At 36.6% G+C, this 26461-nt stretch overlaps 1 protein-coding gene across 1 annotated transcript; it reads left to right on the top strand.

Annotated features, from left to right (window-relative positions):
• The first annotated feature begins 288 nt into the window (after positions 1–288).
• LOC132157102 (collagen alpha-1(XVII) chain-like) lies at positions 289–26432 on the top strand. The gene is made up of 57 exons (XM_059566282.1): positions 289–431; positions 1648–1708; positions 1930–1980; positions 4933–5040; positions 5146–5379; positions 5503–5550; positions 5685–5714; positions 7566–7613; positions 7879–8019; positions 8252–8425; positions 8549–8620; positions 8721–8795; positions 9524–9598; positions 9697–9849; positions 11082–11171; positions 11315–11359; positions 11464–11625; positions 12007–12246; positions 12385–12435; positions 12576–12602; positions 12728–12754; positions 12831–12884; positions 13410–13514; positions 13667–13720; positions 13929–13946; positions 14043–14096; positions 14181–14216; positions 14313–14348; positions 14444–14506; positions 16877–16912; positions 17031–17102; positions 17317–17343; positions 17478–17513; positions 17712–17747; positions 17827–17907; positions 18101–18136; positions 18239–18322; positions 18406–18477; positions 21358–21408; positions 21489–21551; positions 21639–21698; positions 21817–21843; positions 21984–22028; positions 22176–22253; positions 22341–22388; positions 22677–22814; positions 22896–23003; positions 23080–23187; positions 23277–23393; positions 23480–23584; positions 23679–23822; positions 23918–24058; positions 24284–24469; positions 25454–25615; positions 25721–25801; positions 25917–25997; positions 26168–26432. The coding sequence occupies exons 2-57, from the start codon at positions 1654–1656 to the stop codon at positions 26209–26211; spliced, it is 4593 nt and encodes a 1530-aa protein (XP_059422265.1). The 5' UTR covers positions 289–431; positions 1648–1653; the 3' UTR covers positions 26212–26432.
• Positions 26433–26461: the final 29 nt, after the last annotated feature.

Genomic DNA, 26461 nt, shown 5'->3' with positions numbered 1-26461 from the left:
AAAATGCATTTTCTGCCATTTTTTTTGCTGCTATGCCAACAGTAGTAGATTAAACTTTTTTTCTGTATGTGTGTCCCCGTTTCGGCGAAGTTAACTGACGCACAGATAACGCATCCAGCCACACCTGTGTTCACCTGAACATGTCCTAAACCTTAGTTTGCTGGAACATAAAAGATAAAACTGTGAATCCTGAGGGTATTGTCTTCTTTAAAAGTCTGTCTGTGCATCTGCCAAAAGACAGGGGAGTGGCTCGGTATAAAATCCTACCCAGAAGTCCTGTGGAGGCTTGCCGGTCGAAAAAGCGAGAAAATCAGAAAGAAAACAGCAGGAGTCAGGTAACAACATTTATACTGCACAGGTGAAGTTCACAGGCAACTCTTAGGTGGACTTTATCTAAAATCCCTTTCTCTTCAGATTTTCAAGGATCAGAGGTAAAACATTTTGTTAATGATTTAGTTTTCAAACATTTATCCATTTTTCTTACACAAAAAGAGCAACTATAAATTATTTGCAGTAGCCTACATTTGTGCTTCAGTTAGACTTCATATGTGTGTGTGTGTGTGTGTGTGTATATATATATATATATATATATATATATATATATATATATATATATATATATATATATATATATATATATTCCTTCTTATTTATTCATAATTATTGCTTTTTATATGATTCTATCAGCCCGTTGCTCTCCTGAAATACTTATTAATTTGCAAATGGAACAATCAGACTTCTTCATATCTTGTTTCTGTGTGGGACTCCACTGAAGACTAGAACCCAGACTGAAACAGTAGAAACCAAAAAATCTTTATGATATTAATAACAAATTATGGGTCCATTTTATTGGTTATGAGTTGCTTTTAATGTTTACTTATTTTATTATAAACTTTGCAGTAGATGAAGTGGAAAAAAAGTAGTAAAAATCTGAACTGATTCTGAAGTCCCGGCTGAAAATCCTTGCACGGATAATCACCATTAGCAAATAAAGGCATTATTTGTCTGTGCGGGGGACAATTCACTGTGTTTAGCTTTTTCATGTATTGTGGATTGCAGGGAAACAGTAGCTGGTCTTGCATTTGAAACTGAAGATGTGAGGAGGGTGGGGTGGTGATAAATTGCTTTACTCTCTCCACTGTAAATATGAGACTGTAGTTGTACTTGCAAGTCTTTTGTTGGAGCAAATAATTACCCCTTAGGCATTATTTTTCATTACCATTGAATATGGGTATGTGTCATTTATAATTACTTTTTTGATGTGGGTTAGGTTGCAATTCTATAACATCCATACCTTGAAATCTGAGTAGAATCTGCCAGGAAAGCGAAGAAATCCTTTTATCAGTGTGCAGGCAGTTAATATTTCTTGTTAAAACTTGTTGTTGTGAAAAACGAAGACAGTAAAACACACCATCTTGTAAAAACTATTTATTGTGTAAAGTCATACAGCAATATATCACAAATTAAGCATAACTGATTAAATAAGTTTTTGTATAACAGTAATATAATACGCGTAATATATATTGCAGCTCTTCTCATCCAGTGCTATCCCACAGTTCATCTGTAATAGAAACACCTTAATGCTCATTCAATATAGAATATATTTTAATTTTAACGACCTGTAATTGTTTTGCTACATTTATTTAGAATGGAATGGATGATCTAAGAGAGCAAAGAAACTATTCAGGAGGAAGTTCAGGAGATAGAGGTAAGGGCGTTTGATTAGCTTGCATCAATTTGCTGCTAACCTGAACCAAAATCTTTTGTGAAGATCTTTTCATTGTGAAGACTGTGCCACCTAGTGGTTCTGTAATGTTACTGAGAAGCTTGATTATTATATTGATGAAGGGAGACTGTTTTATTCAGCTATGTTTTTGAATTTCAAAGCAAGAACTGTTCACATTTATAAGACATGTATTGTAAAAACAGGCATCAGGGAAACAACAATGTCTACTACTAGAATTACATCTTTACCTCCACGTAAGTTACCCCTGTTCACCCTACAGTTTTATTTGTTCTCATATGGCGTTATTTCCCTGTCAAATGTCGAGAGCGCATAATTGTAGCGCGAAAGTACATTAACCCTTTCACGCATAGTGGTCACTACAGTGGACAGCTATTAAAAAAGCATTTTCTTGAATATGTTTTTATGGCAAAGTTGCACATCAATCTCTTCATTGGACCCTGGTGCATCATCCTATAAATTGCAATCAAGTGGCAAGCCTTTGTGTTTCTATTCTTTTCCCCCTCCAAACCAAGATGGCCAAGGCCAAGGGTCAGTCAGACATGCAAATTTGCTCCACCCATTCCTTCTATCCTAGGAGACTCTTATAGGTAAAAAAAATATTGCAGCATAAAGCAATATCTAATGAGTCATATCACAGTAAAATTTTCCAAGTTTTGATTTTAGATTGAGAGAAAACTCTGATTAATCACATGTCCACTGTAGTGGACGTCATGCATGCAATGGCTATATTTCATCTGATTACATAATGCATGTTACTTGTAATGCGTTTCCTTTCTCATAACATCAAAAAGTAATCTGGTTATGTAATGTGCGTTATTGTAATGCGTTTTTTTTACTCATAACATAAAAAAGTAATCTGATTACGTAATGCATGTTACTTGTAATGCATTTCTTTACTCGTTACATCAAAAAGTAATCTGATTAGGTAATGCACATTACTTGTAGTTAATTACTTGTCAGATCAAAAAGTAATCTGATTAGGTAATGCATGTTACTTGTAACACATTACTTTACTTGTAACATCAAAAAAGTAATCTGAATGGGTTATGCATGTTACTTGTAATGCGTTACCCCCAACACTGATCATTTCAGATGAGATTGAAAATACGTATCGCTAGGTTTTCTCAGAGGAGGGCTATGATAGAAATGTGCATGTCCATCTTGAACATAATCAGAATTATCAGCTAATAAGGGTAAATCTCCATACTCTGGTGCACTGGAGGGAGCATCTGAATGGTTTCCACAGTTGTACCTTGACAGGCTGTAGAAAATTCTGATGGAATCACGTCCTCATGTTCTGATATCATAGATACGCGAAGTGCAACTTGTATGAAGTTGTATGAAGCCATTGCAATATTTTGCATTTATATTTTTTGCATGTTTTATAGTTTTCACATTATTTGATATAATTGCATTGATTAGTTTGTTAAATTCACATACTTTATCTGTTTGATTATTGTCTTATAGTTAATACAGTATATCTTCAGTTTAAACCAACCGCATGCTGTCCACTCAAGTGGACATCTGAAGATCTCTTTGAAAAATTTGTAAAAAAAATAAAATAAAAATCAATTCTTTCAATTCTTTCAATTCTTTTTCATGCCCTAAGAGCAATAAAAACACATAGGAAAAAAATCCTGACTGAGGTTATCATAATTCATACATGAAAGGGTTAATATAATGCGCGAGCAAAAATCTCTCTGCTCGCGCGCGGAATATAATGTGCAGAGTGCGAATCTCTCTGCTCGCGCGCATATAATGTGCGGAGTGCGAATCTCTCTGCTCGCGCGCTCTCAGATACACGTTGCTCTTGTAAGAATTTTCTCTGGGCTCGCTTAGAGAGTATGCATGCACTTAAAACGTGTTCAGTGCAATCGCGAATCTCTCCTCTTCGCTTAAAGTAAGTGTGTATGTGCATAGACTGCGTCCAGTGCGTTCGCGCATGGCCAAGTACTCTTCTCTTCGATTTCTTTCTCTTTGCTCTTGGCATAAACGCTGTCAAAACGGCAACAACCAATCAGAAATAGGCTTCAACGACTGACCAATGAGAACGCGACATCGTACATGGAATCTTATTGGTTGATATTGAACCGCACATGGAACATTACATTTACATTTATTCATTTAGCAGATGCTTTTATCCAAAGCGACTTACAAATGAGGACAGTGGAAGCAATCAAAAACAAAAAGAGCAATGAAATATAAGTGCTATAACAAGTCTCACTTAGGTTAACACAGTACATAAAGCATGGACTTTTAAATAATATAATCAAAAATATTAGAAAGGTAGTTCGATTTTTTTTTTAAGAATAGAATTAGAATAGTGAGTGTTAGCGGGTCAAATAAAGATAGAAGAGATGGGGTTTAAGCCGATTCTTGAAGATGGCTAAGGACTCAGCTGTCCGGATTGAGTTGGGCAGGTCATTCCACAGGGAGGGAACATTTAATTTAAAAGTCCGTAAAAGTGACTTTGTGCATCTTTGTTCAATCAAGACGAGCCGAGATGGATCCACCGAATCGACGATCTCAGGTAACCAGTTTTATTTGTTTTGATGTTAAATATGTCAAATGTATCGTCTTGATTGAACTTCAGTGAACTTATTCCATGTGTTCTATGTGCGGTTCAATATCAACCAATAAGATTCCATGTACGATGTCGTGTTTTCATTGGTCAGTCGTTGAAGCCTATTTCTGATTGGTTGTTGCCGTTTTGACAGCGTTTATGCCAAGAGCAAAGAGAAAGAAATTGAAGAGAAGAGTACTTGGCCATGCGCGAACGTATTGGACGCAGTCTAAGCAAATACACGCTTAAATTAAGCGAAGAGGAGAGATTCGCGATTGCACTGAACACGTTTTAAGTGCAGGCATACTCTCTGAGCGAGCCCAGAGAAAATTCTTACAAGAGCAACGTGTATCTGAGAGCGTGCGCCCAGTTCCCGCGCGCGAGCAGAGAGATTCACGCTCGCACATTATATTAATGTACTTTCGCGCTACAATTATGCGCTCTCGACATTTGACAGGGAAATAACGCCATATTCTCACTGATTTATTCATATTCATTGTCTTGTTTCTCTGCTGAATTTATGCATCATGGGAAAATTCATACTGTGGCTGTAACCTGAGCATCTTTTTCAGTATGTGGTCAAAGTGGACATTGCTGTAATTGACTGTATTTTAACCCCCAGGAGGCTTCAGTGCATCCGCCAATAAGGGCATGTCAAGCACTTCTGGGTCTCCTGGCCTGGAGAAGAACATTTTGACTCAAAACAACAGCAGTCCTTTTTTCTCATCCTGTAAGCCAATCAAACATTATTTTTGAAGAACTATACTCTATGTTTAATGTACTGTATCTCATATATCTATAAATGGCTTAAATTGTCCCTGCGTCTGTGCCTCAGCATCTGTGGGTGTGAGTGCAAGTGGGTTTGGCTCTGGATCAAGGGAATATCTGATAGAGGAGACAACTGTGAGCAGGTTGACAGGTGGTGCCTCTGGAGTTTTTGAGAGTGTCTCTGGATCGGGAACAGGGTCAAAGGTGAGATCCAGCTCCACTGATGGCATGAGAAGAACGCAAGACTCCCCTTTGTTTGTGGAGAGGAAAAGCAAAGCTACTCATTCACGTCGTTATGATGGTTAGTCACAGCTGAGACACTTTAATTAAATAAATGAATACTTTTTTTCTTTTTAGCATTTTTAGTCAGTCCTTCATAATTAGCTATACTAGCATGTAATATCTTTTTTTAAAACTTCAACAGGAAGTTCAAGTGACAGCTCATCCCCAGAAATAAAAAGAAAAGACTACGGTAAGACACTTAGACAAATAAAAATGATTAACATAGTTTTATATGATGGTAACAAGTCACTTGTTTTGGAGACAAACCCCCCCCCCCCCCCCCCCCCCCAAAAAAAACACTTGTTTTAAATGCTCTGTTTCCAGGTTCAACTAGAGGAAGGAGTCAAAGCAGAGGTGAGATTGTTATTTACACTAATGCAAATAGTATAAAAGTTACTTTGCAGAGGATAATCATCTTTACTGTACGATTATATTACCCCCCCCCCACACACACACACACACAAAAGACATGTCTATGGAGGTAAAATTACTTAAAATGATATAAAGATTTAAATGTATAAAGATTTACATGTGCAGTGTAATATTTGTGGAAGTGTACATAAGACTGTAATCGTAAATTAAATTTACATGCGCAAGAGAAACTTTATAAATGTGTAAATCGTGATTCAAGCGCAAGAAAAAATATTTGCAGGATTTTACTGTTATTTGTAAGTGTAATTAATGTATTGAGAAACTGTAGCTTCATGCTAACGCAAAATAAAAATGATCTGCATTTTTCTGACTTCAATTTTTTCTGTGCTTACAGCAGGATTAGCAGGATTCTATCACTGAGTTTTGCAAGCGTGAGGGGGAGGGCGGGTCCACCTTCTTCTCGTAGCCAATCAAATGAGGCTTTTGTGGACTCTCCATTTACTCTTATCTGATTCAGTTAAATTCAGTTCATTTTTATTTGTATAGCGCTTTTTACAATACAAATAAATAAATAAATAACAGCTTAATTAAAACATTACATGAGCTGTGTAGTTTCCTTCTCCTCATCAACAGGCAATGTTATATGTTAGTTTATTGTTATATTATATTGTAATTTTGATGATACTTAAAGAAGGTCTACTGTATGTAAGTATCTGCACTAGCCTAATACATGCATAATTTCACCTGTCTACTTATCCTTTTTTTTTTTTTACACAAATTTGGATTAACAATAATTGATTCCAACAGAACCAACAGTAATATATATATATTTTATTTAACGTTGTAATTTAAGGGGATTTTACAAAATACTACTAAAATATTTATTTAAATATTCATGTCTTACTCATTCACAGTTTATAATCTATAATCATATCGTGTAACCACTAGATGTAAAAGATGTATAGCCTAAATGCACTGTAAGTCGCTTTGGATAAAAGTGACTGCTAAATGCATAAATTTAAGGTAAATGTCTTGGCATATGATATGTTTATTGAACCAATCAGATAAGAGTAAATGGAGATTCAGTGAAAGCCTAATTTGATTGGCTACGAGAGGTAGGTGGACCCGCCCTCGCCCTCGCACTTGCAAAACTCAGTTAGTGAGAGAATCATGCCAAAATTGTAAACGCAGAGAAAAGAAAGCTGGAGCTGTACATATCGGATTATTTCTAAAAAAAAAAGCCCTACGTACACAACAAGTCATTTAGACATTTGCAACAGTTTCCTGAGACACGATTTACACCTTTACAAAGCTTCTCTTGCACAGACCCGAACACAGTGATTCACATGGAGTGATTCTGATTGTCTGAAAAAGGTTACACCTTTAATTTAGGCCTGTTTCTTTCGTTATCAGAAATGTATTCACAACTACTTGATTCTTATTCTTAACTCAAAGCATTCAGTTGTCCAGTATTTTTTTGAAAAATACCATTGTCTGTTGAAACGCTGTAATCATCGCTGAACATTGTTTCCTACAGCTGTGTTGTTGTTGCGTAGTATTATTTCCCATTTTTCCCTAGTAATTAATAAAATAATTTCCACTGAATTCAATATTCAATATCTATGGAATTTGAAAAGTAGGGGAATAAACTGGACAGTGTGCGTGGTAAGTCATCAATAAGGAAACATCGCCAAGTTCTGTTCAATGTTACTCAACACCGGTCCCAGGACATTATTGATCAGTTACATATTTAAATATATGTGCTAAATATATGTGTTGGTGTTGAAATAATGTGGAGATAATTAAATGTGTCTATCTGTGTTTCTGTTTTAGAGACGGAAATCAGGACCAGGCTTCAGAGTGCATCTCCCTCCACAAGATGTATGTTATAATCTTAGGAAATCACAAAAATAGGCTAAAATAATAATAATAAAAAGAAAAACTAATATGTTAAGAAAAGTTTAAACAGCCTCATTAAAACTTGAGGAAACAAGTAAACAAATGTAGCCTATACAGTTTTTTCATCTTCTTCTCGGAGACTCAATGAAAAGCTATAGAGGTTGTTGATCACCACAGCGGACAGTCGTGTGAGATAGTGAACCTGAAGACACGTTTAGACACAACTAATATAGTGCTGCTGCTATAGGGACAGAGCTGGATGATGTGAAGAAGCTGCTAATGGGATCCCGATCGGCCAGCGTCAGCCCCACACGATCTCCCTCCTCCTCCCCTCTCCCTATACCTCGCAAGGCCAGCACCTTAGACACCAAGATCTCCACCAAGCAAGGTACAGAAAGCTGGATTAGAAGAGCTCAGGCCGTTATTTGTATACATGTGTTCTTTGTAAAGCTTACATATAAGTAAAGATATAATTAGTTAACACTCCTATCACACCTATGGTGTGCAGAGACCATTTATTTTCATGCACAAAAAAAAAAATCCAAATTCCCCAGTTCATCCATGCATAGAGATCTTGTGATCAATTCCAAGGCGTTAAGACTTCCTTTCAATTTCTTCAGTCGAGCAATATGACACCACTATTCTTGACGCTGACCTGGCCTCATACACATGGAACAGCTCCACCCTGCCCTCTACAGTCTCCACTGGTGCTGCTTATGGCTTCAACAGCAACACCAACAACATGTCAACGGGAGCTACTCTTGTTACCAGCACATCGCCATCCTCCTTATCAGGTCTGCACAGTTTCTGGTGTATTATAAATAAAACAAGCCTACTAATACATCAAAATATTCAGTTGAAGGCATGGTCCTCAAACAAATATATTAGCTAAATACATGTTATTTCTTGATTTACAGTGTATGGCTTCCACAACAATTTAGCTCCTGCAAGTGGAGTTCTAACTTCCAGTGGAGTTAACACATACTCAGGTATCCTCTGAGGCATATAATATTAAATAATTGTGATGACATGCTGTGACAAATGACAAGCTAATAACATTCCTTGTAAGCATGTTGATTTATGTTTTAGGATATGGAGTGCAGAAGAATTATTTGACAAGTCCCAGCAGCACTCTTGGTTCTGGCACAGGCATCTCCACCGCAGGTGTTTGTTATATATTTTTTTCTGTACATGAGAGAGTTTTGGGACAGCTGATAGAATCGTCACTTGCTCTGTCGCCCAGTGCTGAACCGTCAAAGTTGTAAATAATTACAAAATCAGTATGAATTTTCACTGTGTTAAAAAAAAGAATAACATTTGAGGAAAATTGTAATTATAACAATATATACTGTAAATACACTGCTGTTCAAAAGGTATGCTCACTAAGGCTGCATTTATTTGATCCAAATAAAGTAAAACAGTAATCCATAATAATTAATTAATAATATTACTGTGCAATTCTATATAAATAACTGATTTCTATTTTAATTATATTTTAAAATGTATTATAATCATATTATAGCAAAACTCAGTGTCACATAATCCTTCAGAAATCATCTTAACTGGCTGATATGCTGCTCAAGAAACATTTCTTCTGATGATTGATATCTTCTGATTATCAATGTTGAAAACAGTTGTGCTGCTAAATACTGTTGTGGAAACTATGATAGATTGCAACCAGGTCAAAGTCTTTACTAAAACATTTGTCCAGTTTAATACATCCTAGCGTTTTTCTGTTTGGGTAAGTGAAAATGTTGTAAAAATCAGAACTATCTTTAGATAATTCTCTAAAGAGGTAGTCATTGTTAGTTGATGAACAGTGTCATTTTAAGTGGCAAAGAAATACTTGGCATTCAAACATCTTTGTTTATTTGTTATGTGTCTATTTTTAGGATATGGAGTGCAGAAAAATTATTCCTCAAGTCCCAACAGCACTCTTGCTGTCAACACAGGAGTCTCCACTTTAGGTGTTTATTATAGTCATACAGGAACAAGATTTATGGCTACTGTAGTTCTTTAAGATGCATTCAGAGTGACTTGATAAACAGGAAGATTTCATATTTAGGAACTGGTACAAGGACCCTTAATGAGAATGTGTCAAAGAGATACCTGACGCTGGAGAAAGAGAACATTCCAGTGAAGAGAGAAACCGAAGAACTTATCCTAACCAAAGACAGTGGCAAGCAGTTTACAAACAGCACCCCTAATGGGACAGCAGGTAAAAAAGTAGTACTTCAAGTTTATTTTATTAAGTATACTTAAGTAAAGTTCAAGTATATTTCAAGTATACTTTATGTAGCAAGTATACAAATATCAGTGTTCTAGTAGTATACTTGAAGGTGTACTGTTTCAATACTCATTGGGACTAAATTTCTAGTATATAAAACTTTCTAGTATATAAAAGTGTACTTTTAAGTATACTTTAAGTATAACAGTAGCTTGAGTACTTTGAGTACACAATTAGTTTACCTCTATGTTTGTAGTTTGTACTGCAATTATACTAAAAGTAAACTTATAGGTTTACTGATAATTTACTAATTAAATGCTTTGCACACTTTGAAGTTTAGTGTGAGTAAACTACTAGTTTAGTAGTTTTATACTGCAAGTATACTCATAAGTTGTCTTTAAGTGAACTTTACATAATACTCTAAGTATATACTACTATGTCCCTATTTAGGATTGAATTTGTATTTATTTTGTTATATGAATTTCTGAATATACAAAACATCCAAAGAAAGAGTATCTGCTTGTAAACAAAAACATTTTATTCTAGTTCCATGCATTCTTTTTTTAGACACTTTAATGTGGGTAAGTTTCATAAAAAATAAAGAAATAACATTTTGAACAAAAAGTTGAAAAAAAGACTATGAATTGGAATCAGAATGATAATCAAAACATAGATGGAGTCGATCAACACCCCAAAGCTCATTATTACCTCTTCATCGGTCGACATTTTATTCCATAACGTTACAGTTTTGATGCTGTTTCATGTCAGATGTTTGTGTTACATGTGTTCATATCTGTTGTTTCTTTTTTCTTCTTCACTTGTGTTTTTTTTGGAAATGCTGTGCAGAAGTTGTGTACTAGCGCCCTCTACCGTGTAATAATGAAAACACTGATTCTAGGATTATAGCTCAAATATATTTAGACTTTTTGTAAGTATAAGTCAAGTATACTTAAATGTTATTTTAAGTATATTTATGAGGAGTATATAAAGCCCATTTCTGAGAAGTTCATAAAAAGTATTTTTAGTTTAAAAGAAGTATATTAATAGCACACATGAATAAACTTATTTTTCGTAAGGGACAGGAGACTAGTTTTTTATTTGATGTTGCAAGGGGAATTATTTGTGGTGTTTGAATGAAAGCGAATAGAAATATAACATGATTAATGTTATGACATACACTAACACTGCATTCTGATTAACTGAATACACTCTTTGCTTTTAAGGGTCGTATTCAGATGTTTCAGTGAAGAAGGAAACTATGTTGACCAGCTATTCTGAAAGTGCCCCTGTAAAGTCTAGCTCTGGCACACATTGTAAGTGCTTAATTTTCATGTATCTTGATGTTTTTTTTATTTACATGTTTTCCTCTTGAGGCACTTCTAGTCTCAAAGAAATCTTGATAATATCTGTTGACATCATAAAACCATTTATATATATATATTTTTACCTATATAAGATGGCTCTACATCAGTGTCAACAAAAGACAAAGCTACTTATGCAGGTAAAACCTTTTTATTTGAAAAAACAAAAAAACAGTGCACACAGTATGTACAGTCATACTGTTTAAAACAGAGAATCACAATCTTCCTGTGTTTGTCCTGTCAGAGATTCGTAAGGCCAAGGTTCTTGATGATGATGATGGCTGTAATGGTGGAGGGGGTCTTTGTGGATGTGGGCCAAACTGCTGTTCCTGGTGGAAGTGGCTGCTGGGCTTTTTGCTCAGCCTCCTGTTGCTCCTCGGCCTTCTGTTTGGACTCATTGCTTTATGTATGTCTAGTCAGTTTAATGAAAGACATAATTTATTCACTATTTCTCTTGGGGTAAAATTATAGCTTCATTTTAAAACTGTACAATATAAGGTTTTCAAAATATGAGGCAAATTATGGTTCACCAAATAATTTCAATAAAATGTATTTGAAATTTGATTAAAAAGTTATTTAAAAAATAATAACCAAAAAATTAATTCTTACCTCTGTGGATTTGGTTATTGGGATAAGGGAATTGTATCTTATGTATCAATGTGTATTTATCAATAGAGGATTACGGTTTGTGTACAGCTCAACTCAAGAATAGGTTTTCTGCCTAACTTAGGTATATGTACTATTGCATTTTGTCTTCTAATCTGAAGCAAATCTCTTTTCCTTGAAGCTGAGGAGGTAAAGAATCTGAAGTCTCGTGTCAGCGCTCTTGAGGAATTATCCTCCTCCATGACAGCTCGCACGAGTCGACTGTCCGCTCCTATTGATGACACTGGTATATATAAAGAAGTTGGAAGTAAAGCGGCATATGTTAGTTCACTAGATTCTGCAGTTTATTCAGACAATTCTCTACTGCAAAGAAATGTACAGCAAATACTGAGAGAAGAGTTGCAGTCTGAAGACATGAAAGGTACATGTGAACACAGTTCTGCTTAAACACACACAACAAATGCACCTGAACATGTACAATGTTTATAAAATGCCATGCATATATGCATATGTCTAATACAAATAATATTACATTTAATACATATTTTTGTGTATCTAGCCTTACTTGCTTCTTCAGTTAAAGCTGAAAGAGGACCTCCAGGGCCTAAAGGTACACCAGATATACAGTTTTTACTGAACTGCCAGTACAGAAAATTATATTTATTCATTCTATGGAGATTTAATAGTCAGTAACCTGCTTTTCCATCACTACTGCATCAATCACACATCTGCTCGTTTCACCACTTTCAGGTGACACTGGATCTCCAGGAACAAAGGGTTTGTACAATTTTAAAACTGGCTGTGAAAAGTCTGTGAACCAGTTGACCTAGATTATATGTTTATATTGATCTGCTCACAGTCTTAAACATGAAAACATAAACAATGTAAACTCTTTTTTTCAGGAGATAATGGTTCTCCAGGCTTTCCAGGTAAGAATAATGTTTGATCCTGTGTGGAGCTAAGACAGTTGTGCAGAATGAAGTCTTAACAGATGTTCATCTCTAGGTCCATCAGGAATCCCAGGACATCCAGGAAGAGATGGACAAAAAGGAAGTGCAGGTACCTGAAACAATACGCAGCACTTTTATTTTGTGGGAAAATCATTCACCATCATTAATTCTGTGTTTAAATCACAAAGTATATTAACAAGTACCCCAAAAGACAAGGCCTAGAGGTTAAGGTTTAGAAATACAGTGCATAAATGCTGCATCTGACAGGTGCTAATACTGTAGCACAAAAACAAAAACTTTTAATAGTCAATTCTTACAATCCATTTGAGAGACTAGTCCCTACCTACATTCAAGATGCATCTGTTCCTGTAGCTCAATTGGTAGAGCATTGTGGCATTAAGCGCAAAGTTGGGGGGTTCGATTCCCCGGGAACACATGATAGGTAAAAATTGATAGCCTGAATGCACTGTAAGTCACTTTGGATAAAAGCGTCTGCTAAATGCATAAGTTTAATTTAATTTAATCTGTTCTGTGAACATTTAACTCAGTCCTGTTAATGCTCTTAGTTCTTTTGAAAAAAGAAGGAACCTTTTCCAGATGTTGCCTCATCAAAGCTTTAAAATGTGCATGACAGGTGAACGTGGTCCAGAAGGACCACCAGGTTTCAGAGGAAGAGATGGTCAGCCTGGACCCCGTGGAGATCCAGGTCCCCCAGGGGCCGGAGAGAAGGGTGAAAGGGGTAAGATACTGCATACTTTGAGAATATGGCTCTTGAGCATTTAATTTTTTGTATTTCATTCATTACAATTACAGGGTTCTCATACACAAAGTAAATTCAACTGCTATTTTGATCTAATTTGCCATGTGTCTGTGCATCTGTTCTTTCTTCAGGTATTCCTGGTCCTTCTGGATCTCCTGGTCTTGTTGGTCCACCTGGGCCTAAAGGTCAGTACACAAAAAGCTATTTATATAAAGGCTAATACTTATTATATTCAGTGAAATTAGCTGTACAGAATCATTTGAGATTGGCAAAAGGAAATGCATTGGCATAAATATATAAACTTGAATATGAATGTTTTCATAATAATTAAACAGTAATGCAATATTTGCAAGTGTTTGATCTTGGTTCTCTTTTTGTCTGTTTGTTCAACAGGTGCTAGTGGTTTACATGGTAATCAGCTCTTTTTTTACAAAAAATATTTTAGTGACATTTTGCAAAAATTTTTTGTGTTCTAAAATAATGACATTAAATCTGTTTTCTGTGTAGGTGAACAAGGCCCTCAAGGCTTCAGAGGTGAACCTGGCCCTGCCGGTGCTAAAGGTGTGTATCACAGCAAACACTTTACAGTACGTATATGAATAAAATCATAATCTTTATAAATAAATAAAAAATATTTCTTTCCAGGTGATAGAGGACTTACTGGTCCACCTGGAATTAAAGGTTTGTAGCTAATTATATTTGAGCTTGACGTACAGTATCCAGTTCTTAATTATAGTCAATGTGAATTCATGTAAAATTGTGCATGTGTTGTGTCAGGTGATCATGGTGATAGAGGAGAAAATGGATTGCCAGGTCTGTATATTTGTACTGAGCCATAAGAACTTTATTATTTTGTGCCATGTTTACAAATATGTGCTTCATTGTTAAATCAATGTACCCTCTGTCAGGTGCTCCTGGTGCTGCAGGACGACAAGGACCATCTGGTGAGAAAGGAGCTAAAGGATCAGAAGGTGATTCATCTGTAGGAACAGACACAAACCTGAGATTTTTGTCTTTTTGCTATTTTATTATTAGAACAGGGAGAAAACAGACATGGTAGGCAGAAAAGTGTGACTAAGTGTGACAGCAAATGACTAATTAGCAGAGTGTAATTCAGGTTGTCTGTATGCTGTATATCAGCACTATATGCATATAGTTCAACGTCAGACAGAGCTATATTTTTAACCATGATGTGTTGGCCATCAACAGCAAAAAATGTAGTTTCGAATAAATGCTGTTCATTCTATTCATCATAGTTTGCACAAAAATATTAAGCAGCATGACTGTTTTCAACATTGATAATAATAATAAGAAATGTTTCTTTAATGCCAAATCAGCATAGTAGAATGACTTAAGGACACTGAAGACTGGAGTAATGGCTGCTGAAAATTCATCTTTTCCATTACAGGAATAAATTGCCTGTTAAAATGTAATGAAATAGAATAAAGCTTTTTAAAATTGTAATAATATTTTTGTATTTTTGACTTTCAAAATCATTAAAAAATCGTACTGACCAAAGTATATCTAAATGAATGGCCAGAATTTGTTTGTGGCAATTATTTGTCAAACTATTTGTTTTCCTGAAACGAAATCAATAAATAGTATTGCTTCATTGAATATTCCAAGACTGGATCTGCTTAGTTGGCTGTGAGTGCATGGAACCTATTAAAGCTCTACAACCCGAATTCCGGAAAAGTTGGGACGTTTTTTAAATTTTAATAAAATGAAAACTAAAAGACTTTCAAATCACATGAGCCAATATTTTATTCACAATATAACATAGATAACATAGCAAATGTTTAAACTGAGAAAGTTTACAATTTTATGCACAAAATGAGCTCATTTCAATTTTGATTTCTGCTACAGGTCTCAAAATAGTTGGGACGGGGCATGTTTACCATGGTGTAGCATCTCCTTTTCTTTTCAAAACAGTTTGAAGACGTCTGGGCATTGAGGCTATGAGTTGCTGGAGTTTTGCTGTTGGAATTTGGTCCCATTCTTGCCTTATATAGATTTCCAGCTGCTGAAGAGTTCGTGGTCGTCTTTGACGTATTTTTCGTTTAATGATGCGCCAAATGTTCTCTATAGGTGAAAGATCTGGACTGCAGGCAGGCCAGGTTAGCACCCGGACTCTTCTACGACGAAGCCATGCTGTTGTTATAGCTGCAGTATGTGGTTTTGCATTGTCCTGCTGAAATAAACAAGGCCTTCCCTGAAATAGACGTTGTTTGGAGGGAAGCATATGTTGCTCTAAAACCTTTATATACCTTTCAGCGTTCACAGAGCCTTCCAAAACATGCAAGCTGCCCATACCGTATGCACTTATGCACCCCCATACCATCAGAGATGCTGGCTTTTGAACTGAATGCTGATAACATGCTGGAAGGTCTCCCTCCTCTTTAGCCCGGAGGACACGGCGTCCGTGATTTCCAACAAGAATGTCAAATTTGGACTCGTCTGATCATAAAACACTATTCCACTTTGAAATAGTCCATTTTAAATGAGCCTTTGCCCACAGGACACGACGGCGCTTTTGGACCATGTTCACATATGGCTTCCTTTTTGCATGATAGAGCTTTAGTTGGCATCTGCTGATGGCACGGCGGATTGTGTTTACCGACAGTGGTTTCTGAAAGTATTCCTGGGCCCATTTAGTAATGTCATTGACACAATCATGCCGATGAGTGATGCAGTGTCGTCTGAGAGCCCGAAGACCACGGGCATCCAATAAAGGTCTCCGGCCTTGTCCCTTACGCACAGAGATTTCTCCAGTTTCTCTGAATCTTTTGATGATGTTATGCACTGTAGATGATGAGATTTGCAAAGCCTTTGCAATTTGACGTTGAGGAACATTGTTTTTAAAGTTTTCCACAATTTTTTTACGCAGTCTTTCACAGATTGGACAGCCTCTGCCCATCTTTACTTCTGAGAGACTCTGCTTCTCTAAGACAAAGCTTTAATAGCTAATCATGTTACAGACCTGATATCAATTAACTTAATTAATCACTAGATGTTCTCCCAGCTGAATCTTTTCAAAACTGCTTGATTTTTTAGCCATTTGTTGCCCCCGTGCCAACTTTTTTGAGACCTGTAGCAGGCATTAAATTTTAAATGAGCTAATTAAGTGGATAAAAGTGTAAAATTTCTCAGTTTAAACATTTGCTACGTTATCTATGTTCTATTGTGAATAAAATATTGGCTCATGTGATTTGAAATTCCTTTAGTTTTCATTTTATTAAAATTTAAAAAACGTCCCAACTTTTCCGGAATTCGGGTTGTATTATCGTCTTAGATTGGTGTAAAAGAAGTCCCCAGATAGTAATTTTGTCATTTCATTTTAGGGCCTCAAGGACCTGATGGTGAAAAGGGACAAAGAGGTGAGAGGCATTTTCAGATTTGATGATTCCAAGCCAAATATTTTTTTTTCTTGTGTACCTATATCTGCATCTTTATTAAATTTGTCTGTATTCTGTATCATCTTTTACTCATATTTAGGTGAGCCAGGCTCAATTGGCTTACCAGGAATCAGAGGACCACCCGGACCACCCGGTGATGCTGGGCAACCAGGTATAAAAACATGAATCCTCATTTAATATAAATAAAAAAATAGAAAACAATAATCCTAATTTTGAGAAAATGACATTAATCTTCATGTTATAAAGCAGTTTCTTACATTTGCCAAGGGGTTATACACATTCATACTAAAGTTTAATAATGTTTGAAAAAAAGGGGAATTATTTTAGTTAAAATAATAATAAATCTACTATTCTCTTTAAATCAGGAACTCAAGGGATTCAAGGACCTCCAGGTAACCTGTCACTTGTACTGCATTCTTTTATGTGCATAATGTGTTTGTGTTAGAATTTTATGCAATTTCGATTTTTACAGTTTATATCCGTTATGTATGAAGATATAATGGTCAACATATTGCTTTTTGCATAGGCCTACCTGGCAATCCTGGTCAGCCTGGAGCTAAAGGTGCAGTATGGTGGTTGTTTTAGTATACTAGACCATAGGACCATGTTTAGCAGTCTTTTGAAGTCTTACATTTTTAGCAATATATATATATATATATATATATATATATATATATATATATATATATTTCTTATTATTGGACATTAGAATCATGTGTGTGCAACAATGTCTAAATAATGAATCTGAAAATCTTCACAGGTGAGGCTGGTGAGGCTGGAAGAGTGATCAATGCAGGTAAGACTGCATGAAGTATGAAAACATATTTAACAGTTCACTGTGCAACCAACTTACATTGAGATCTTTAATTTTACAGCAGGTTTTAGCTCAGTGGCAATCCCAGGACCACCTGGAAGCCCTGGTCCTCCTGGCCCACCTGGATCTCCAGGACTCTCAGGTATGTTCATAATCTTTATTCTTAAAAAAAAAAAAACAGATTACAAAATGTCCTGTTAATCAGTGAAATCATTATGTGCTTTGAATATGTTAACAATCCAATGAATGACATATACTTTAACTAATTGCACTGTTTGGGTGGGTACATCAGAATATTTATCATTTTATTTTATCGTATTTCTTTGTATGTCTAGGACCCATTGGCCCTGCTGGACTTCCTGGTCATTCTGGTAAATTATCATTTTTCATCTGGTCTTCCTGTGTAATATTGTATATTAGTAAAATAAAAACTGTATCCAAATGACCTTTTATCCACCTTGATTTTTGTGCAGGTCCTAAAGGTGATAAGGGAGATCAAGGAGAACCGGGTATTGCTGTTAACACTGGTGAGACTTTGATTGCAACGCGAGCAGAAAGTGAGTCTTTATTTAAAAGATCTAATTTGAATGTTAGTAACGTTTAGATATGCATTAATTTAAAACTTGCGTGTCCTTTTTAGGACAGTATGGTGCTGGACAAGTTTCTGGACCACCTGGTCCTCCTGGTCCCCCAGGGCCTCCTGGACGTCCAGGTACCATAACATTATCCATGAAACATTTAAGGATCAACATCTGATTTTTTTGCCACATACATTGTCTTTTGAATGTGAAATGTAATGTTTATGGAATTATTTAGCCATACAAAATACAAAATAAAAGAGATCATACAAAATGCTTGCTATTTTTTATTTAGTACTGTCCTGAGTAAGATATTGTGCATAAAATATTTTTGTAATTATTGAATAAATTGAATTAATTGAAATTATTAAAATAACCCCATTCAAATGTTTGGGAACCCTTGGTTCTTAATACTGTGTGTGGTTACCTGATGATCCACGACTGTCTTTCTGTTTTGTGATGGTTGTTTACGAGTCCCTTGTTTGTCCTGAACAGTTAAACTGAGCACTGATCTTCAGTAAAATCCTCCAGGTCCTGCAGATTCTTCAGTTTTCCAGCATCTTTTGCAAATTTGAAACATTTCCAGCAGTGACCGTATGATTTTGAGATCCATCTTTTCATACTGAGGGCAACTGGGGGACTCAAACACAACTATTAAAAAAGGTTCAAACATTCACTGATGGTCCAGAAGGAAACACGATGCATTAAGAGATGGGGTGTAATGAAAACTTTTGAACAAGATGAAGATATCCAAATCTTGTTGAAATATCACTTTTGTTTCATTTAGTAATGTCCTAAATGAAGCAATAGAAGATACTTGCATGTTTTCTGGAACACAAATTAAGTACAATTTACCTTGATCTTCAAATACCAAATGTTTTTACCTCCGTCTCTTAATGCATCGTGTTTCCTTCTGGACCATCAGTGAATGTTTGAACCTTTTTTAATAGTTGTGTTTGAGTCCCCCAGTTGCCCTCAGTGTGAAAAGATGGATCTCAAAATCATACGGTCACTGCTGGAAAGGTTTCAAATGTGCAAAAGATGCTGGAAAACTGAAGAATCTGCAGGACCTGGAGGATTTTACTGAAGATGCTCAGTTTAACTGTTCAGGACAAACAAGGGACTCGTAAACAACCATCACAAAACAGAAGGACAGTCGTGGATCATCCAGGTAACCACACACAGTATTAAGAACCAAGGGTTCCCAAACATTTGAATGAGGTTATTTTAATAAATAGTCTTTTGGACTATATGTAATCATCTTTTATGTAAAATATCTTACTCAGGACAGTACAAAATAAAAAAAAGAACTTTCATTTAGTATGATCTCTCTTATTTTGTGAAAATTATTCACATTTTCACAGATTCTGCAAGGGGTGCCCAAACTTTCGCACGCCACTGTATATGTCATGGCCAAAAATATCAGTACCCTTGGTAAATATGATCAAAAAAGGCTGTGAAAATTCATCTTCATTTTTAATCCTTTTGATGTTTTATTCCTGTCATTGGATAATAAGAATTTAAAATGGGGGAAATATCATTATAAAATAAAGGGTATTTCTCTAATACACAACGGCACCCTTTTATTCAATACTTTTAGAAACCTTCATTTGACAGTTTAACAGCTCTAAATGTTCTCCTATAATGCCTGACGAGGTTAGAGAACACCTCACAAGAGATCAGAGTTCATTCCTTCATCCACAATCACTCCAGACCCTTTAGATTCCCAGCTCCATGTTGGTGCTTCTTCTCTTCAGTTCACTCCTCTCATTTTCTGCAGGGTTCAGGTAAGAGGACTGGAATGGCCATAGCAGAAGCTTGGTTTTGTGCTCAGTGACCCATTTCTGTGTTGTTTTTGAGGTTTGTGTTTGGATTATTGTACAGCTGGAAGATCCGAACATGGCCCATTATAAGATTTCTAACAGAGTCCGTAACTTACTGATTTTTTATCTGTTGGTATTTGAAAGAATCCATGATGTCATGTATCTAAACAAGATGTCCAGGCCCTCCAGCAGAAATATAGGCCCACAACATCAAAAATGCAGCAGTATATTTCATTGTACACATGGGGTACTTTTTATCCCTGTGTTCACCAAACCCATCTTGAGTGTTTGCTGCTAAAAAGCAAATTGTTTAGTTTAATCTCACGATAGAAGCCAGTCCTATTTGAAGTTCCAGTCGTGTCTGATAACTGAATATGCTTTAGTTTGTTTTTGGATGAGCTAGGAGAATTTTTCTTGTAACCCTCCCAAACAACATGTGGTGTAGTAGGTTCTGTTTTACAATTTTTTAAAGGTTTTCTGAACCCAAGATTAAACTATTTTCTGCAATTCTCCAGCTGTGATCCTTGGAGAGTCTTTAGTCCCTCAAACCCTTCTTCTCATCGTGCATTAGGACGATATAGACATGTCCTCTTCCAGGCAGTTTCGTAACATTTTATGTTGATTGGAAATTCTTAATTATTGCCCTGACGGTGGAAATGGGATTTTTCACTGCTCTAGCTCTTTTCATCAGAAATACATTCTTTGGTTTTTCTTATTTTGATGGATGATTAAGGGAATTTGGGCTTTGTTTTCCCTCCTCTCTATATTTCTGTGAAACAGGAAGCCATGGCTGGATAATTTCATGTTTATAATCACGCTGGAGTGCTCAAAATTGTGAATATGAATGGGAATATACTTCAGAGATATTTTACTCATAAGAATTTATAGAGGTGCCAATAATTGTGTCCAACGAGTATTTGAGAAAAACCTTTATTTCATAATGATATTTCCCCCATTTTAAATTCTTATTATCCAATGAAAGGATACATTTTTGTGAATTTTTTTAATAAAATATCAAAAGAATTAACAATGCAGATTAATTTTCACAGCCTTCTTTGTTCATATTTACTAAGGGTGCCGATATTTTTGGCCATGACTGTATGACAGAATAGTTTTAAAATGAATATTATACTTTTAGAGCAGATTATATTTAAACACATTTAATCCATTTTCACTGTTTACTCCCTGTAGGTGATTCTCGACCAGGTCTTCCAGGACCACCTGGTGAACCAGGCACACCAGGTAAGATGAACATTCATGCTTATTTTCATAATTTCCTGTAGTAGCATACTCTTCTCAGCTTTTTTGTTACTGTCTCATAGGATATGGCAGACCTGGTCCTAAAGGAGACAAGGGAGATCCAGGAAACTTTGTGCCTAATTCAGGTTTAATTCCACCATATGTCTTGGTCAGGGCATTGAGAGTGTTGTGGTTTCTTAAGTCTCACAATTTTACAAATGTTGCCTACACAGGAACATTTTTTGCGGGACCACCTGGGCCACCAGGACCTTCAGGGCCCAAGGGAGCAACAGGTTAGTCTTACCCAGAATTTGTATCTAATTTGATCTACTTGTTGATACCTTTATTCCAGCCTATCACCAGTGAACAACTATTATCAGATACTTAATGATATGTTTATGTAAATTTCAGGTGCCCAAGGTCCAAGAGGATACCAAGGTGAGGCTCCATTCTCCAGCTAACACTTCATATTGGTCACAAGAACTGATATAAACAGTAAAACACATAAAGTACTTAGATCACCACATCTTATAATATAATATAATAGTGCTTTATTTGTCATATGTGGCTTTTTTTAGGGGAACCAGGTCAACCTGGCATTCCAGGGAGCCCCGGTAGAGTTAGTAAGTTAAATTTTTGTTTAGTTTATGACCCTATATGTAATTTTTGCTTTTGCTTTTCATTAAAATATAGTCAAGAGATTAAACGGTTTTAATTTTTCATGAAAATGAACTAATATGGCATGTATTGTTTATTTTTATTCTATAAAGTCTCTGATTATGGTGTAGCTCAAGGTCCACCTGGTCCCCCAGGACCTCCTGGACCACCTGGACGAGATGGCCGTAAAGGTAAAAACCTTCAAATAATGATAAAGGGACATTGTATTCCTGTACATTAATATCTACAGCACAATAATCTTTAAAATGATTCCCCAGGGGATCCTGGAGTACCAGGTACAACAACATTCCAAGGAGAATCAAGAGGTAAATGTTAATATGTTGCACTCTACTGTATATGTTCACCCAAAAATTACAAACCTCATCTCATTCAAAATCCATAAGACTATCGTTCATCTTTCGTTCAACACTAATTATGTTTGTTTTTTTCAAGTTCTCTAATCATATACATTTTTGGGTGAACTAAATCTTTAATATAGCACCATTTGCATTTGCATTTATTTACATTTATTTAGCACCATTATTAGATTTTTAAATGTGGTTCCTAAAGCAAAACACTATTGTAACCCTTAATTCACTTCTTGTTGCCTTCAGTATCAGGAGCAGTTGCAGTTGGGCCCCAAGGGCGGCCTGGTCCCCCAGGACCTCCTGGTCCACCCGGTTCTCCAGGTCATTCTGCTGGATCCCATTCTGCTGCAGATTATCGTCATTACATCATGGAGTATATGAAGAGTGAGTACCTGTTGATTTGGATGATCACACTCCTGCTCCTGAAGGTCATTTTCTCATGAATGTGTGACATCTTTTCCACAGGTGACAGCATGAGGCAGCATTTGTCTGGTATTCAGGGGCCACCAGGTCCACCTGGGCCTTCAGTGTCTGTAGAGGACGTGGCGTCTAGGGTTATTGCTTACATTCAGCGTAAGTTAAGATCTGCTGTGTAATGTTTAATGTATGTCCTGCTGCATTCACAGTAAAATATATAATTTTGAATCAGGCTCTGGAATTAGCGGTAACAGTATTAGCCAAGGTCCTCAAGGACCTCCAGGACCTCCTGGCCCACCTGGAAGCATAAGTGCTGAATACATCATTTCCCTTTTACAGAGTGAGTAAACAATGTCAGACCCGCTTGTGTATGAATGGCTTTTTGAATCTTGAATCTAAGAATGGACCCAGTGACTTTCTTATGCTCAGGAGAAGATGTGAGGCGTTACGTGACTGGCCCTCCAGGACCACCGGGTTCACCTGGCATTACTGCTAGTACCTTTAGCGCACGGGAAGTGGCAAACTATGCCATCAGATTGATGAATGGTGTGTCTTTAACCTGAATCTTATTTTAAATAGGAAATTGATTGACTTCTGTCTTATTAATGACATTTGTGAATTTGTGTTTTTAGAGCAGGGGATGACAGGCAGAACTGGACCACCAGGTCCTCCTGGCCAACCTGGGCAGCCTGGCCAGCCGGGTGCTTCCTACAGTGAAATAACCACTCTGCTTCAGAGTATGTTCTTGTGTTTTTGCAATATTTTTTAGTTTTGTTTTTGAACATGTAAAGGGTTTCCTTTCCTCATATTCCACTTTGAATGTGTTTGAAGGGTCAGGGCTTAGTGGAGGCGTTGGACGTCCTGGGCCCCCTGGTCCTCAAGGTATACAGGGACCCTCTGGTCCTCCTGGTTCCCCAGGAGGCTCCTCTGCAGTCTCTGGTTACAAACTAGAGGACATCCAGCTCTATCTACAGAGTGAGTCCTCTCATGTACTGTCCTCTTATTGTACTGATCTGATACTTTTGCAGTTTTGCAAAAAAAAAAAACTCATATGATTCTCTGTTATTTAGAGTCTGGTTTTAGGGGACCTCCTGGCCTACCTGGTCCACCAGGACCCCAGGGTCCTCCAGGAGACACCAGGGGCCTTGTTTCATATTCAGGATCTTCTGCGCGAGAACAGATCCGTGCTGAGCTGCAGGACTACCTAAACAGTGAGTGTCACTCACCACACACTCTAATCTGGGAACTGACACCTCAGAGTAACTTTACATTAGTGTATGTTTGACTGATTTTAACAAGTGATCGCACTCCATTCTACATTCTCAAAGTTAAACGCACGATTTGAAACTCTCTGTGTCCTAGATTTGTCTGACCAGTTCCTGGAAACACTTTGTGGTTGTTTGCAGCATCAATAAATAGTCTCATATTTTTTTCAGGTGACACCATGAGACACTACGTTCATGGTCCCCCTGGGCCTCCCGGACCGCCCGGTCAGAAGGGTGAACGTGGTGAAGCTGGACACAGTTATCAGAGTGCCAGAAGACAATACGGCTATGGCTCTGAGATCAGTGAACCAGTGGACTACTCCAATGTTGCACTCAAAGTCACTGATTACATTAAGAGTGAGTACAGTATCATCCAAGTCAGAATGATGCGTCAGAGTTCTGGTCATAATAAAGCAGTTAAATTAACTTAATCTTATGATTCTTGAAAGAAATATCCACACTTGCAATGCAGTCTTAGGTATTCATTGGTTTCCTAGTGCTTCCTAGTCCTTAACAAGTTACTGTCTTTAAGAGTGAGCCACTGAATCATTCAACCAATTTGTTCTCCTCTCTAAGTAGATGCTTATTTTAAGTAAGTAATCATGTCATAAAAAAAGTATTTTCTATATAGTGTGAATGTATTCTGGACTTAATACATTTAACTTTTTATTTATAGGCATTACACATAATTGAAAGATTTAATGGGATTGATGGAGAACAGTAGAAAACTTTGAACTTAGAAAACCATTTTGATTTAATTGCAAGTATTGTTTTTTAAATGTGCACAAATTGATGATCATTTAACATTTTTATTGTGAAATAGATATATTTTAAATGTACTTACATCTGATCTCGCACTCTTTCATGATTAAAACAGAAGTGCAGCACTGGAATTCATGCTCGCTTTCTGTGACTTTTTCTTTATTGTTTTATGAGTACTGTGAATTTGTAAATATTTATAATTCACATACTGTTCTTTAGTCAACTATATAGTAGGGGAATATGCATATCTAAATGCAGCTGCTGTTTGCGTGTGTCACTGAGACATTCATCTAATCGATTTGTTCAAAAACACTGACTCATTAAGGAACAAAACACCACTTATTGTGTGTGGTGTATGATTCTGGTTTGCTATACTGCGAGTAGCTGGCAGTGTTGTGTCAAATAGTACAAAGCACTGTAATAATAATCAAAACCATCCTTTTTCCAAAATCCTATGCAGTTACAGAGATACCGAAATCAATCCGAGTGTCTTGGTGCCATAGTCAGGGAAACACTGTGGGCAGATGGTCAGGCCATCACAGGGCTAGTGAGCAAATCCATCTTGCTTGTTTCCTTTAGATCAAGGTATACTGCAGGACCTGACAGAGGGATACTGGAGAACACAAGCAGGAAGGATCCAAGGACCCGCTGGGCCTCCTGGTCCTCCCGGACCACCCGGGTACAGCCGTGTGATTGCTGCCTATGGAAATGTGACGGCTGACTTAATGGACTTCTTTAGAAGTTAGTATCCGCTTTACTCACATACTTTATCACATATACTGATTAAATATTTAATCACTGTATTTGTCTTGTAGAATTATTCCTAAACATTATTTATCTTTTCAGCATATGGGACCATCCCAGGGCCTCCTGGCAGGCCAGGACCCAAAGGAGACAGAGGATACCCTGGTCCTAAAGGAGAAAAAGGTACCAGTCATGATTCATATAGCCCTACTGGACAAGAAATCAAACTGAAAAGCTGCCTGTTTGAACATGAAAGTGAAGAGCGGTGAACAGAAAACTGTTTGTATGTGATCTACAGGGGAAATGGGGAGCTCAGGGATACCCGGCCTTCCAGGACAAAGAGGGCCAGAGGGACCAAGGGGAGAAAAGGGTGAAAAAGGTTAGAAAACTACATCAGTCATAGTATACTTGGTTTCTCATCATATACATGAAATAATATTTTTTTTTTATGTCGTCACATTTATGTAAAAATCATCAAATAATTATGTATTTTAAGGCAGCACTGAATCCAGCAGTCATTCTGACATGCATCTCTATATATAACTTTAGGTGATTTCCAGACTGGTAGATGGATTCGGACCAATGGTGTGTAAGGGCACACACATTTGCAGCAGCACACTTTCGTGGATGCTCTGACGATGTAAAGAAACGATACATATCTTTAAGAAGATCAGTTCATAAACTAGCCTTTTTTTTTATGAAGTAATACAGATCAGAGGCTTGTTTGGGTCCTATTTTATCACAGTATCCAATTTTATAACCAACCAAATGCATGCAATATTATAATCCATACATTTCAAACAATTTTCAGCTTTACTAGTAAAAACGCTATTTTACGATTAA

Source organism: Carassius carassius, chromosome 14, assembly GCF_963082965.1.
Source record: "Carassius carassius chromosome 14, fCarCar2.1, whole genome shotgun sequence".
NCBI classification, from domain to species: domain Eukaryota; kingdom Metazoa; phylum Chordata; class Actinopteri; order Cypriniformes; family Cyprinidae; genus Carassius; species Carassius carassius.
The sequence above is the reverse complement of the archived record's forward strand: the minus strand, read 5'-3'. Positions and strand labels throughout refer to the sequence as shown.

What these genes read in the sequence shown, in the direction of transcription:
- LOC132157102 (XM_059566282.1), top strand. Translation starts at nt 1,654, where the DNA reads ATGGATGATCTAAGAGAGCAAAGAAACTATTCAGGAGGAAGTTCAGGA. An exon ending in TCATTCACGTCGTTATGATG is followed by an intron (nt 5,380 to 5,502) that starts GTTAGTCACAGC and finishes AAACTTCAACAG; the next exon opens with GAAGTTCAAGTGACAGCTCA. An exon ending in TGGTGAACCAGGCACACCAG is followed by an intron (nt 21,409 to 21,488) that starts GTAAGATGAACA and finishes ACTGTCTCATAG; the next exon opens with GATATGGCAGACCTGGTCCT.